At 38.6% G+C, this 15,735-nt stretch overlaps 1 protein-coding gene and 1 non-coding gene across 5 annotated transcripts in view; one reads left to right on the top strand and one right to left on the bottom strand.

Annotated features, from left to right (window-relative positions):
- PAK1 (p21 (RAC1) activated kinase 1) overlaps window positions 1–15,735 on the bottom strand; it is a 159,513-nt gene that overhangs the window by 40,239 nt on the left and 103,539 nt on the right. For all 4 annotated transcript variants that reach the window (XM_070365036.1, XM_070365035.1, XM_005909613.2 and 1 more), the window contains 2 exons: window positions 11,681–11,718; window positions 2,734–2,850 (listed from right to left, as the gene is read on the bottom strand). In XM_070365036.1, the coding sequence (XP_070221137.1) occupies window positions 2,734–2,850; window positions 11,681–11,718 (155 nt within the window). The remainder of the gene's footprint in view (window positions 1–2,733; window positions 2,851–11,680; window positions 11,719–15,735) is intronic.
- On the top strand, window positions 13,835–13,906 carry TRNAS-GGA (transfer RNA serine (anticodon GGA)). Its single transcript has one exon. It is a non-coding gene; the product is annotated as a tRNA-Ser (tRNA).

Here is a 15,735-nt window from a genome sequence, read left to right as displayed (position 1 = left end):
AATTCCAAATCTTATTCTTACCAATTGTATGACTTTGGGCAGACTACTTAACTTTTCTATGCTTTAGTTTCCTTGTCTGTAAAATAGTGATGTTAGTGATACTTATCTTATAGAGTTGCTACTGCTGCTGCTACTGCTAAGTCGCTTCAGTCGTATCCGACTCTGTGCGACCGCATAGACGGCAGCCCACCAGGCTCCCCTGTCCGTGGGATTCTCCAGGCAAGAACACTGGAGTGGGTTGCCATTTCCTTCTCCAATGCATGAAAGTGAAAAGTGAAAGTGAAGTTGCTCAGTCGTGTCCGACTCTTTGCGACCCCATGGACTGCAGCCCACCAGGCTCATCTGTCCATGGGATTTTCCAGGCAAGAGTACTGGAGTAGGGTGCCGTTGCCTTCTCCATAGAGTTGCTAATAAACCATAAATAAACTAATTAATGTGTGAAATAAGTAGCATCACACTCAGGAGACATTAAGCTTTCAAATTTCAGCTAATATTATTATACTGCCTATTCAATAATAATAATACTTAATAAGCATTTACTGAGAATCTGTTCTTTGCCTTGCTGTACAGAATGCCCCATCCACTATTTCTGTGAAGGAAGTCTTGGAGAAAGTCCTAGGCAGAAAGGACAAATAGAAAAAAAGAACAATCTATATACTACTGAGGTTCAGAAGAAGTGATCACATGTTCTACCGCCCATCCACAGGAGATGCTTCAAGGCATTTATCACTTTTTTCATAAAAACGTCACAACAATACTTGGGTTAGTCTAAAGACTTCCCTATAGCTCAAACGGTAAAGAATCTGCCTGCCATGCAGGAGAGCAGGGTTCGATTCCTGGGTTGGGAAGTTCCTCTGGAGAAGAGAATGGCAATCCACTCCAGTATTCTTGCTTGGAGAATTCCATGGACAGAGAAGCCTGGTGGGCTACAATCCATGGGGTCGCAAAGAGTCAGACACGACTGAGTGACAAACACACACACACACAAAAGCTCTATGAAGACAGAGAATCTGAGTTGTTCATCACTGAACTTCTGTATCTAACCAGTCGTCTAACAAAAAGTAAGCATTCAGGTAAAAGTTTCATGAGTCACCAAACAAATAAATAGGGTTCTTCAGCCAGATCTTGAAGGATGGACATGGTTATAATAGGCAGAAATGGAAGAGAACTTTCCACTAACTTATTGCTAGTGGAAATAGCAATAAGTTGAAACATTGAGATCAGACACTATTGTTTCTTTACTGACTACTCCAGCATAGTGATTTCTTAATTTTCTACTCTTGCACATGTAGACAAACTATATCCCTGGCACCTAAACATGAATTTCATGCCTTGTCCTCCTCCTTTGGTTCTGACATGGCTCCTTGAGGGGAAGAACCCTGCCTTTTCCTTCTCTAACATTCTCTTTTTCTGGCTCCCAGCACAGGTCTGCTCATATAAAAAAGGCCACTATGCTATGCTGGAATATAACCTGGACCTGGGGTAAATTACCTGCTTTCAGTTCTGGCTATTTTGCTTAGACTCTTTGGATAGATCAATTTACCTCTCCAAATCTCAACTTCTTCTTCTTTTATAAATTAGGAATTAACAGTATCTTTTTAGAGCGGAATGCTATGAAGATCAAATTTATCAGTCATTCAATACTGCCTTTCTAAAACCCTTTAAGAACTATGTTAATCACTGCAAACACACACATATATATCCTCTACATATATATACACAGACACACATATATATTTCCTCTACTTGTAAGGAATTCATGGTTTAATGGGAAAATTTTTTTAAATGAACATGCTTGCAAATCGAAAAAACCTTTCCATTGTGACATCTCTGGACAACTCTCTGATTCTGAAGCTCATTATCCTTAAAGTGACTTTGTAACCTATAGAAGCAGTGATTCCACAGATTCTGCTTATAAATTATAATTCTAAAAGGTCATCTAATCCCCTTGAATTGCCTCCACAGCATCTCCCATACTCAGTCAACCAACATCTGCTTGAATACTTCCACGAATTCTCTAGTTCAGAGACAATCTTCTTTGAATTACCACAGAGTTTAAGCCCTAAATCATTCTCTTGTCATAATAAAAAGTCCAAACAAAGAAACACTAGTAGTATCATCTAATGATAGATCAGTGCTCAGTGATGCTAAATCATGTAAAACGCAGATTATGCAAAGTGAGGGCAAAGGGACCATGGCTATTATGAAATGCAAGAACCTCAAAGGAAGTTAAATAAAAATCACTGCCAATATCCAGCATCAAAATGCACTCCTGATGTCCAGGATACTAATGGCACTAATGTTTTTACAAATTCTCTTGAGTCTTTCAGTATCATCAATAATGTCTTAAGAGCCTGAACACTGGACATTTAACAGAGAAGAAACGATCTATAGCAGGCTAATTTGTTGCTTCCTAGGAGACTGGAACAATTTATGTTACTTCTACACTAAGTAACATTAATTCTGTATATCTTCCTGTCTGTAAAGAAAGTAGGGCTAAGTTGGTACGAAGACCAACTATTTAGGACACTTTGGGACTATCTGCAAATCAACGATAAATAATTACACCACTTTCTGTCTTTAATCATACAGAAAGTACCTTTCAATCAAGGTAATTTGGTTATTTCACCACCTCCAAAATCTCAGGATCCCTACCAGAGTATTAAACTTCTAGACCTTGGCACCCATCCCTTACTCCCCACCTCCAAACTCTAATAAATCACAAAGACTCACAGATTTTGTGTGCTCTGGGCGTGGAGCAATCACTGGGGGTGGGGTGCCATCATCATCATCATCTTCATCTTCTGAAACTGGTGGCACTGCAGGGGTCTCAGACACCGCCTTCACATTCTGCACAGTGACAAAAGCCAGATTCGTTAGGTTAAGCCAACATGGAACTTAAACTACCAGGGTCACCAATCTCCCAGAAGAAACCTTCTCCTGACACTCTTTCTGAAACACACATCAGCCTCTAAGCTCTCCACTTTGTAGCTGGCCTCAGGAACTCAGCCATCTCCCCTCTCTTCTTTTAGCTACCACTCCCCCTTCAGTCCCTGGAGGGCTTCCTTCTCCCACCCAAAGCCTAATTGTGGATGGGGAAACCAACTGACAGCTTTTCTACCTGCCTACGCCAAACCAAACCCTGAAGACAAGCTCATATTTCCTTCTTCTCTATGAATTTTACTCTCTGTGCGGAAGAGAGGATAAAGTACAACATGTAGGAAAGGGATCAAAAGTTCAGAATTTTACAAAGCTTATCATTATAATTCTGTAGTCCTTTCTGATATGGTAAATAGAAGTTCTGAAAGGTCTTTGCCTCTCCTTTTCCTTCTTTACCAAAATATACTGCACCCCTTATGTTATCAGGTACCCTCACCTCAACCTGCAGATACAGAACATCAGGAGACCCTTGTCACAAGAAGCAATGAGATTTTCCCCAGATCAGATGCTACCTATTTCCTTAAGCTTCTGCCCTGTCTTGGAATGACCCTTACCAGCACCACTAATTGAATCTGCTATAACCTCAGAAACTTGATTTTCCCACACAAACTATAACAAAGCTGCGCCAAGACTGGCAAGTTTCAGGGCAAGTCCAGGCAAAAAGATCATACCATTACTGTTTACAACACATGTTCAAGAGATAAAATAGCTCCAAAATATGAGATTTTTGATAGAGATTAAATGGTTATAGTATAGGATCAGAGAAGCAATACAGATCTTTTAGTAGATATTGACATAATTCAACAGTTTCAGATTATTTTCAGACCATCTACTTTGTGCTCAGTAAGACACTGTGATGAATGTTTTTGATATAAATGTACAAAGATGAAAAAGATGGTCCAAGTCCTAAAAGTAGCTCACCATCTGATGCAGGAGACAGACAGACGGACAATTCCCCTTCTGCTGCCATTTGAGGCCGCTGGAGAGAGGAATATCAGAACAACATGGGCTAAGTAAAGGAACTTATTTAGTTGAATATTATACTGGAGTTATGTGTGGGAGAGTGGCCTTTACCACATTTGACATACTAAGTAGGGAAAGTTGGCATCCTCATAGATTCTAACAGGACCTCCAGTGCAGGACATAACTTAAAAACTGCCAGCGACAGACATTTGTAAGCAACTAGTTTTAGTGACTACAGGCAATGAATCCATCCTCTCAGCTTCAAGTTTCATCACTTGAGGAATGTGGAGGTGAGAACTGGTATAATTTGAGGGGTGCCCTTAAGTCACTTTCAGTTCTAAAATCCAATAGAGGTTCTTTCCCTGTGAAAGCACATATTTTGATACTTTTCCACTCTAATTTGTTTTCCCCTTATATTCCACTCAACAAAATTTAACTAGGAACCCAAAATGAGAATAAAATTAACTCAGCAGCCTCTCCATCCTCTTGGGGGCCTAGGGCTACCCACTGTAGACTATAAACACCAAGTTTGTTGCTTTCTAAAACTGTGCGGGAGGGGATTTCATCACCGTCCTTAGCAACACATGCTGGTTTCCACACGTGATGGCTTTGGGTGGTTGTATTAACGACTACCAGAATCAAGAGATATAGGTTTCTTTCCCAGAATTTTATTGCTTATCCCTGTGTTCTTTGCCAAGGCTATCCCACTTTAAGCCAAAGTTCTCATCCATAAAATGGAAATGATGACAAGAAGCTCTCTGCCTACCTTAGAGGACCACATGGAGAAAGAAATGAAGTGATGTGGGTATAAAAACACTCAGAAAGATGTAAGGAATCAATTAAATTATTATTATGGTTAATAACTACAAAGCTCTTTTTTAAAAGTGACTCCAACTCATCCACTGATTCACTGTAGATAAAGTGCCTGGTCCTATGGCTTACATTTTAGAAGAAGATACATTTAAAATTCATCACCAAATTGCCAGGTAATAGTAAGAAACATGTGAGAGTAGAGATTGATTTAAAGTAAGGAATTATTACCTTAGATATAAGTAGTCATGAAAAGGTCTCTTTAATGGCCAGAATAAAATGAGAAAACAAGCCATCAGACCCTCTGGGAAAAGAATATTCCTGGCAGATGGAAGAGATACAAAGACTCTGAAAAGGGAACATGCTTGGAATGTTCCCGAAACCTCCAGGTGCCTACATATACTACTGAGAAGTGCTTATCATTTTAAAACTGCTGAACTTTGGGTAAAAACATAGGGATCTCTGATGTTCTGGCCAGGATTTCTCCCATCCATCCCACCCTAGCTTCATTAGAGCAGGGTTTCTTCCAGGGAAGGCAGGCTGCAACTATGTGGTCCAAGAGGGCTCACTTTCATTTGGAGGAGTGAGCAGTGCAAAGGCCCAGTGGGGCCATCAGTGGAAGTGACCTCCCAGAGACGGCAGCAGGAGAGGGTCAACAGCTGCTAGCCTGAGGCTGCAATCATGGATAGGGCAAGTGAATTCTGGCCAAGACTGCTCAAAGATACAACAGACATTAGAGAGAGGTCCTACACTAGTCATACATGCCTGGCTTTGTGCACATACATAAAAGCTTCAAAAGGGACAACCAGAAAGTTAAAGTTTCTGGACAGCCCTGAAAGAGATCTCAATAATGAGCAATGATATAGATTTTAACACTATCAGTCAATGCAACCTAACTGACATATACAAAACATTCCACCCAAGTTCTGAAGAACACACATTACTTTTAACCATTTATGGATAATTCTTCAGACTAGAATATATGCTGGGCCATAAAACATATCTCAATAAATTTTCAAGACTGAAAACACACAAAATGTCTTATTTAACCACAGTAGAATTAAATTAAGAGGTAAACAACGACAAAAAATTTCTCCAAAGAAGATAAACAAATGGCCAATAAGCACATGCCCAATACTCAACATCATTATTAGGAAATGCAAATCAAAACCACAATGAGATACCACTTCATATCCACTAAGATGGCTATAATCAAAAGACAGACAATAACAAATGTGGGAGAAGATATGTAGAAATTAGAAGCATCCTAATGTTGGTGGGAGTGTAAAAAGGTGCAGCCACTGTAGAACACGGTCTAGCAGTTCCTCAAATGGTTAAACATAGAATCACCACGTGACTTAGAAATTCTACTCCTAGGTATATACCAAAGAGAAATGAAAACACAGATCCACACCAAAGTTTGTACATGAATGTTAGTATGAGCATTATTTATAATAATCAAAAATAAGAAAAAAGCCAAATGCCCATCAACTGATGAATAATCAATACAATAAAATATTATTCAGACTTTTATAAAAAGGAATGATGTCCTGATACATGCTAGAACATGGATGAAACTCACAGGTATTATACTAAGTGAAAGAAGCTAGACACAAAAGACTACATGGTCTATGAGTCCATTTACATAAAATGTCTGGAAAATGTACGTTTATATAGACAGAAAGAATATCAGTGGTTTCCTAGGGTTGGGCATGGGAGTTTGAATGAACTGTAAAAGAATACTAGGGAACTCTTTGTGGTGATGGGAATATTCCAAAAATAGATTGTAGAGACAGCTGCACAAGTCTATAAATTTAATACAATCACTGAATTGTACAATTCAACTAGTATGGATGAATTTTACGGTATATAAATAACAGTCAATAATGCTATCTTTTAAAAGTAAAAATTTTAAGTTATATGTAAAACCAGCAGGTTCTTATCTTACATTTTATATAATACAGATATGTAAGGAGTTAAAAGTAAAAATTCCTCAGGAATGCCTGATAAAGATGGCAGATTGAACATAGGCATCTATTTCTTAAAATCTCATTAGAACTATAATAAATAATGGCCTGTTAAAGCCATTAAACCCAGAAGGTTGGGGAAAACAGGAAAGAAGGCAGGATTAGCAAAGGAGGCAAAGACAAATAGATGAGCAGTAACTGTTAAAAAGACCAAATCTCAAGTTGATGGTAGGCAAATCTGAAAACCAGTCTACATATCTATGCTGCAAAATTAAGGCAAGGAAAATAGAGTAAATATTTTAAAAAATCAGAGAATTAGTCCAGCAAGTCTTAAAAAAAAAAAATGTGATGATCTAGTTTACCACCCTTGGAAAGGCTAAACACTAAATATTAACAATATTTACCTGTTGGGTAAATCAAATCCTTTACGATTATATAGTGAAAGTGACAAATAGATTCAAGGGATTAGATCTGATAGACAGAGTGCCTGAAGAACTATGGATGGAGGTTCATGACATTGTACAGGAGGCAGTGATCAAGACCATTGTCAAGAAAAAGAAATGCAAAAAGGCAAAATGGTTGTCTGAAGAGGCTTTACAAATAGCTGAGAAAAGAAGAGACGCTAAAGGCAAAGGAGAAAGGGAAAGCTATACCCATTTGAAAGCAGAGTTCCAAAGAATAACAAGGAGAGATAAGAAAGCCTTCCTCAGTAATCATGCAAAGATGGGCACAATAAAGGACAGAAATGGTATGGACCTAACAGAAGCAGAAGATATTAAGAAGAGGTGGCAAGAATACACAGAAACTATACAAAAAAGATCTTCACAACCCAGATAATCATGATGGTGTGATCACTCACACTAACCTAGAGCCAGACATCCTGGAATGTGAAGTCAAGTGGGCCTTAGAAAGCATCACTACAAACAAAGCTAGTGGAGGTGATGGAATTCCAGTTGAGCTATTTCCAATCCTAAAAGATGATGCTGTGAAAGTGGTGCACTCAATATGCCAGCAAATTTGGAAAACTCAGCAGTGGCCACAGGACTGGAAAAGGTCAGTGTACTTTCTTTAGAAAAGTGTCTTTTAAGCTTAGGATCAACCTTCTGATACCTTTTGCTCACTTAACATGGAGGATACCCCAGCTTTTTCAATTACAGAATTTAAAGTAATTTACTCTTGAAGATTACCCAGGACTCTTTCCTGTTTTTTATATATATTCTCTCACATACAGAGCAGCTGTGTGAGAGAATATTTTATATATATTCCACATACAGAGCAGCTGTACTTTCTGCTGTCAATCTGATCTTATCTGCTTTCTATCTTCCATAAATTTCCAACAATGGTTCATTAATAAGCATTGTTTTGAATTTATTTTTTATGTATCTTTTCTGAATTTAAGAAATTAAGCATAGCAAGAGAGACAGAGATATGAATTCATCCCACTACACAGATCCAAATTCCAGAGGTCTCTTTCTAAAATGGTTGTTGTTATTCAGTAGTTCAGTCGTATCCAACTCTTTCTGACCCCATGGAGTGTAGCCTGCCAGGCTCCTCTATCCAAGGATTTTCCCAGCAAGAATACTGGAGTGGGTTGACATTTCCTTCTCCAGTGGATCTTGCTGACCCAAGGACTGAACCCACATCTCCTGCACTGGCAAGCAGATTCTTTACCACTGGGCCACCAGGAAAGCCCTTTCTAAGATGGTAGTTTAGACTAAAATAAACATCTAACTACATTATTTAAAATACTTCCTTAGCTCAAGTGGAGAGTCCAAGTTCTTTCACCTGACATGATGGATCCTTAACAATGTGGCTTTTGTTCATGCTACCTCACACAAGAAAGCACTGATGGCCCTTTTTTCTGGCTGGTATCATTGCCTACATTTACCTGACACTGTGTTACTTACCTGACACTGTGTTATCAATCCTCGTTTACGTGTTCTGATTCCTCACTAAGTAGTGAGATCAAGAGCAAAGACCTTACCCATCCTTGACTCTTGGGCACCCACAGAGCCTATAACATAGTAGGTGACCATTTTATAAATGAGAGCTCAAGCATTAAAATGCTAAATAATCTGAGATGGATCTCAGACCAATGAGCCACAAATAAAAGAATTTTAGAACTAGAAGAAACATTAAAGGTTATGTTTATTAAATGAACAAACTGTGAGGGCCCAAGAACCTTGTGCCAACTATCCTGTACTACCAAGCAGAATAAATCACTCCATCAAATATGACCCTCATTTTATGTTATTCATGTACTCCTCTTGCAGCCCTCATCCTTCTATTTTTTCTCAGGGACTAAGATAATGCAAAAATTTTATCTCTGTATCACCAATACCTGGGCACAAAAAAAGTGCTAAATAAATATCTATGGTTAAATGTATAAATGAATGCTGCGGAGAACTTAATATTGTACTTGTTTCTACTACTAATTCATTCAAGGATAGGAAGCATGTCATGTTATCTCTGAGTCCCAGTTCCTTGTGTCAGGAGATTACAGTATCATTCAAATATTTCCAATATCAAATGGAATGATCTGTGTGAAACCAATATGGAAAACGATGCCATGCTATCACAGGACAAACCATATCCCCACATATAACTAGTAAGGAAATAAAGAGGACTGAGCCACGGGGATAATGTTCTGAATTGGGGAGAAAATGTCCTTGACAATCTGGTGGTTTTAATTGTAGATACTAAAATCAGTACAGGTTTTTACAAAGCAGGTGTTATCCTCTCCGCCATATGGCATGAGCCCCAGGGCTCCTCCTCCTCACTAAGGAACAGCAGACCAAAGGCTTTACTGCAATCTCCTTTATAAGACCTCTCTGACATCTTCTTTCTCAGTTCCCTGCCACAGTGGGAAAAAAACCCAGGACAGAGACTCAGAAGACCTTAGTTCTAATCTGGTTGTATCACCATACCAATTATGAGTCTCCAGGAAAGTCTGTTTCCTACCTGTGAAATGGAGATGATAATTTCTTCACAAGGTTAATTTGTGAGGACGAATTATGTTAACATACATAAATTACTGGGCTTCCCTCATAGCCCAGTCAATAAAGAATTTGCCTGCGATGCAGGAGACACAGGTTTGATTCCTGGGATGGGAAGATCCCCTGGAGAAGGAAATGGCAACCCATTCCAGTGTTCTTGCCTGGAGAATCCCATAGACAGATGAGCCTGGCAGGCTACAGTCCATGGGGTCATGAGAGTCGTACACGACTTAGCGACTAAACCACCACCATATAAGTTACTAACATAGTGCCTGGCACATCTTAGCTACTCAATAAGTAATAGCTGCTACTTCGCCTTTAAAAGCATAAAGACATTTGAGCCACAAAGTACAGTTCAGCTTTGGTTAACATCCCTTCTTCAACAATTTACAACTCAATAATGGGGAGAAATTTCCAAGGATCTTAACATCAGCAAGTTCTTCACCACCTTTTAACTGTATCTCTTCCATCTGATGAAAAAATGAATCAGTGGAAAGCAAAACGAACTGGGAATCAGTTACCTATTGCCAATAACCCTTCTCAATTTCAGTTTTATCATCTATTATACAAGGATAATAACCTGTCTCATTAAACTCCTGTGAAGATTAAAAGAGATCGTGAATATGAAAGGACCCAGGATGCTACTGGCAATGGACATGTGAACCTTTTTTTTTTAAATCACTAATTACAGTATAAATGACTCAGAATAAACCAATCTCCAATGCTGGAAGCATGATTCAACGTTCTTGGATTGTGACTCAGTATTGTGTTAGAATGTATGACTCTTCCACTTAAGATCCTTCAATAGCTTGTTATTACCTTTAAAAGTTAAAATTCCTACATGATCTGACCTGCCTACACTTCACATTCCAATCATAACAAACCACTCGCAGTTCTCTGTGCAAGCCAACCTCACGAACCTCCTTGCCTTAGCACATGCTATTTATCCTCTGCCTGGAATACACTTGTCTCTTTATTATTCTTCCCCAAGACAACTAACTCATTCAGTTCAGACTTCACCATCAGGAAGCTTTCCTTAAACATCCAATCTTTTATTCAGTACGTGCCACAGTATAATTTTATTCAGTATTATATCGTTGTGTGCCACATGCCGTGGAACTTGCAGCTGACAGGTGAGACACAGTTGCTGGCCTCATGAAGTTTTAGCATCCTGTACTGTAACTGTTTGCGCCTTCATGACACTCATACGACTGGGAGATCAGGAGTTTGATAATGTCTGATTCATCCCTATACTGTCATTTCTCCACAGAGGACCTGGCATAGAATAGCAGCTTTGCAAATGTTTAGTAAATCAACATAAAATAACCAACTGTGCACAAGAGACAGCACTAGATAAAAAGAATAGCAGTAATCTAGTATAGTAAGCCACAGCTTACTCATTATAAGACCCTTTCAAATACATCAATACCTCATCTCATAATCTGCTTTAGAAAAAGGAATTGGTAAGTTGTGAAGGTCAGAGGGACCCATGAGGTCATCAATGACTTCTATACATTCCCTCATGTGATAGGACATTCACTACAACTTCAGAGGACAGAATGAATGACCTTAAATTAATAGAATCTGCTCCCTTCAACAATTAATCCTAATCCTGGTTTTGTAAACCCAATTAACCCAAAAGAAGGAATTCTCTTTTAAATGCAGCTATTTGAGGACATTTCCAGGTAAGGCAAAGTGTATAGTCCTCATTCTACTGAGAAAAAAACTGAAGCTCAGAAAGGCAAAAAGGTTCAAAGCTAAAACTGAAAACTGAGTCTAGGAGCCAGTTCTTCTGGTTCCAGGGTTAGGATTTCTAGAGCATTAATAAATTAAAGCTGGAAGGGATATCTACTGCTTATTAACTTCAAGTCCTTTACTCTGAGGCCCAGGGTGGGAGAGTGACCAAGATGAGTGCCCACCAGCCCAGACTCTGCATCTACCACACTGACCTGATCCCTAAAAATCATACCTGCCCATATCAGAATAGAGGAAATAAAGGCTTACCAAAGTGTTAGAAGAATTATAATCCTCAGCTGATTTATCTACAAAAGAAAAAAGACAAGTGATTCAGTCAGTAAACAATTACAGTGAATCCTTTCTTGAGACTTAAGGAGCCTATTCAGTAAAATACTTGCCAAGCTTAGAATAACAGTGTTACTGATACTACAGTCCCAATACCATGCTAAATACTTTATACACATTACCACCTCTAATCCTTGCTACAGCTGGGTACTATTATTATGTCTACTTTTATAAATTTGGAAACTGACATTCATTGAAGTGATCTGTCTACAAATTATTTAACACACAGGTTATTAGGAGTCAAGATTTGAATCCTGGTCTAATTCTAAATACTATGCTATAACTATATCCACATTATCAAGCCTCAGTGATTAAGGAAATTTCCTCCATTCTAAGAGAAAAGGAAACAGTTCCTGACTGGTATCACCCTGAGACATCTATAACAAATCAGCATGCGACTTCAGCTTTTAGAAAGGATCCTTCTATATCCATGTCTATTCCCCACAAGGAGAGAAAAACTAAGGAAACTCAGTTAAAACTTAGAAAAACTAAGAAAAACTTAGGAAAAGAGCTTCCCGGGTAGCTCAGCTGGTGAAGAATCTGTCTGCAATGCAGGAGACCCTGGTTTGATTCCTGGGTCGAGAAGTTCCCCTGGAGAAGGGATAGGCTACCCATTCCAATATTCTCACTTGGAGAATCCCCATTGATAGAGGATCCTGGTGGGCTATGGTCCATGGGGTAAGCGTCGGACATGACTAAGCATCTTAGCACAACACGGTCATGTCAAGTATAATTAAAGGTATGGTCTTATTTCTGACAATTTCTGACACTAGATCTAAACTCCCTCAACATCACCAAATTTTATTAATTCCAAGATATATATTTTTTCACATTAACATCTCTGAAACAAAGATGTGTCCTACAGTCAAAGGTATTTCATGATTTAATTGGCAGCTTCTTTTTTCTTCATGTATGTAAAATAACAATGCGTCTTACAATCAATGATATCTTAAACTTGATAAAGTATGATACACAAACCCAATGGAGATCTAGCAAGAAAATAAGTTTAAACACCAAGTACTATGTTTGGATTTATTCTTTAATTCCTAGAAGTCCAAGAAGAAATTGATTTCATCAGTTCACCAACAATGGAATTAAGGAGAAGAAATATTATATCAAATCCTACATCTACCTCACCAGGAAACAAGCCCAGATAATGTCCAAGATCTCACATACATGAAAGTGTCAGGTATAGCTCCTGTGATCCTGTGACAAATTATGAACCCACAAACTGTGATAATATGTTCTTAAAGCAAGCCCTGAATGGCAAGCTGTACCCTAGAGAAATCAAATCAGGATATAGCTTAAACATAATTCACTTGTTTTTCTTGTCCAAAAGCAAATTCCATACCAAGCAGAATACTATGCCTTCACTGCACCACCTCCAACCTTCCGTAGTACTACTGTTTTTGAGGACTGGGTATTCTGGTAATAAACATATCTCAATCGTATAAAAGAAGAGTAAGTTTGCACCTTCTAAATGAGATGTACAATTTTTATATATAAAAATTAAATTTCATAGCACAGAATGACACAGCAGAAAGCACTTCCAATCCCTTCATTTTACAAATAAATAAACTAAGGTTCAGAGGAAAAGAAACTGGTTTAAGATTACATAAATCAAATGCCACAAATCCGTGGCAAAGAGGGCTAAAACCCAGAACCTGAGGTTGTCAGTTCAGTTCAGTCACTCAGTCGTGTTCAACTCTTTGCGACCCCATGGACTGCAGCATGCCAGACCTCCCTGTCCATCACCAACTCCCGGAGTTTACTCAGACTCCTGTCCATCGAGTCGGTGATGCCATCCACCATCTCATTCTCTGTCGTCCCCTTCTCCTCCCACCTTCAATCTGTGCCAGCATCAAGATCTTTTCAAATGAGTCAGCTCTTCGCATGAGGTGGCCAAAGTATTGGAGATTCAGCTACAACATCAGTCTTTCCAATGAATATTCAGGACTGATTTCCTTTAGGATGGACAGGTTGGATCCCCTTCCAGTCCAAGGGACTCTCAAGAGTCTTCTCCAACACCACAGTTCAAAAGCATCAATTCTTCGGTACTCAGCTTTCTTTTGGGTTTCCCTGGTGGCTCAGAGGTTAAAGCGTCTGCCTGGAATGCGGAAGACCCGGGTTCGATCCCTGGGTCGGGAAGATCCCCTGGAGAAGGAAATGGCAGCCCACTCCAGTACTCTTGCCTGGAGAATCCCATGGAGGGAGGAGCCTGGTAGGCTACAGTCCATGGGGTCGCAAAGACTTGGACACGACTGAGCGACTTCACTTTCAGCTTTCTTTTTAGTCCAACTCTCACATCCATACATGACCACAGGAAAAACCATAGCCTTGACTAGACAGACCTTTGTTGGCAAACTAATGTCTCTGCTTTTTAATATGCTGTCTAGGTTGGTCATAACTTTTCTTCCAAAGAGTAAGTGTCTTTTAATTTCATGGCTGAAGTCACCATCTGCAGTGATTTTGGAGCCAAAAAAAAATAAAAGTCTGCCACTGTTTCCACTGTTTCTCCATCTATTTGCCATGAAGTGATGAGATCAGATGCCATGATCTTTGTTTTCTGAATGTTGAGCTTTAAGCCAACATTTTCACTTTCTTCTTTCACTTTCATCAAGAGGTTCTTTAGTTCTTCACTTTCTGCCATAAGGGTGGTATCATCTGCATACCTGAGGTTATTGATATTTCTCCCGGCAATCTTCATTCCAGCTTGTGCTTCATCCAGCCCAGCGTTTCTCATGGTGTACTCTGCATATAAGTTAAATAAGCACAGTAACAATATATAGATTTGATGTACTCCTTTTCCTACTCGGAACCAGTCTGTTGGTCCATGTCCAGTTCTAACTGTTGCTTCTTGACCTGCATACAGATTTCTCAAGAGGCAGGTCAGGTAGTCTGGTATTCCCATCTCTTTCAGAATTTTCCACAGTTTATTGTGATCCACAGAGTCAAAGGCTTTGGCATAGTCAATAAAGAAGAAATAGATGTTTTTCTGGAACTCTCTTGTTTTTTCCATGATCCAGCGGATGTTGGCAATTTGATCTCTGGTTCCTCTGCCTTTTCTAAAACCAGACTAAAGTTGTCAATCTAGTCTAAATTTTGCTTATCACATTACCTATTAGTTGGTACAGAAAATAAAGTGTTAAAAAAACAGGAAACAAAAAAAAAATTGGCATGAAAAATTGTGCTTTGGTTTTAGACAGCAAAGGATTTAAAGACCAAGTTGAAAACACACTTACATCACTGGTGTATCACTCAATTGATATGTTAAGGCTCTATGAATAAATCACTTACTTCCCCTGAGCCTAAATAATTTCTCTGAGTATGCAAAATGTGGGTAACAGTACTTGTGCTGCCAGTCTCTCAATGTCATCATGAGAATCAAATGAGATAATTTATGTGCAAGCATATACAAATTGAAGTAGTGTTGTCATAATTAATATGAGAATAGTATGAGAAGAAAGGAAATAGGAAAATGAGAGATAGGACATTTAAAATAACTTGCCATAAAAAAATGAGATCTACTGTATAATACAGAGAACTATATTCAATACCCTATGATATACTGTAAAGCAATTATCCTCCAATTTAAATTTTTAATAAATAATTTTTAAAGGAAAAAATATCGTATGATAAACCATACTGGAAAAGAAAATTTTAAAATAGAGTGTATATATAACTGAATCACTTTCCTGTATAGCAGTAACTAACACAACACTGGAAATCAATTATACTTCAATAAAAAAATAACTATGACAAATATACAGTTTTGCCTGGAGCTGCTTTGGTCTTCAACTTACAGAAAACAAAAAATCCTTCAATGTTATTCATTTATGGATACATGCAGGAACATACACACAATACCCTGAATGTGTATATCATATACCCATATTCACTCATATATACTTAAAGGGGACTTTTTATATTCCAAACATACAGAAACCCACAGAGCTGCTTCCATAAACATAAACAGT

This window comes from Bos mutus, chromosome 29 (assembly GCF_027580195.1).
Source record: "Bos mutus isolate GX-2022 chromosome 29, NWIPB_WYAK_1.1, whole genome shotgun sequence".
NCBI classification, from domain to species: Eukaryota; Metazoa; Chordata; class Mammalia; order Artiodactyla; family Bovidae; genus Bos; species Bos mutus.
This window is presented reverse-complemented; position numbering and strand designations above follow the sequence as displayed.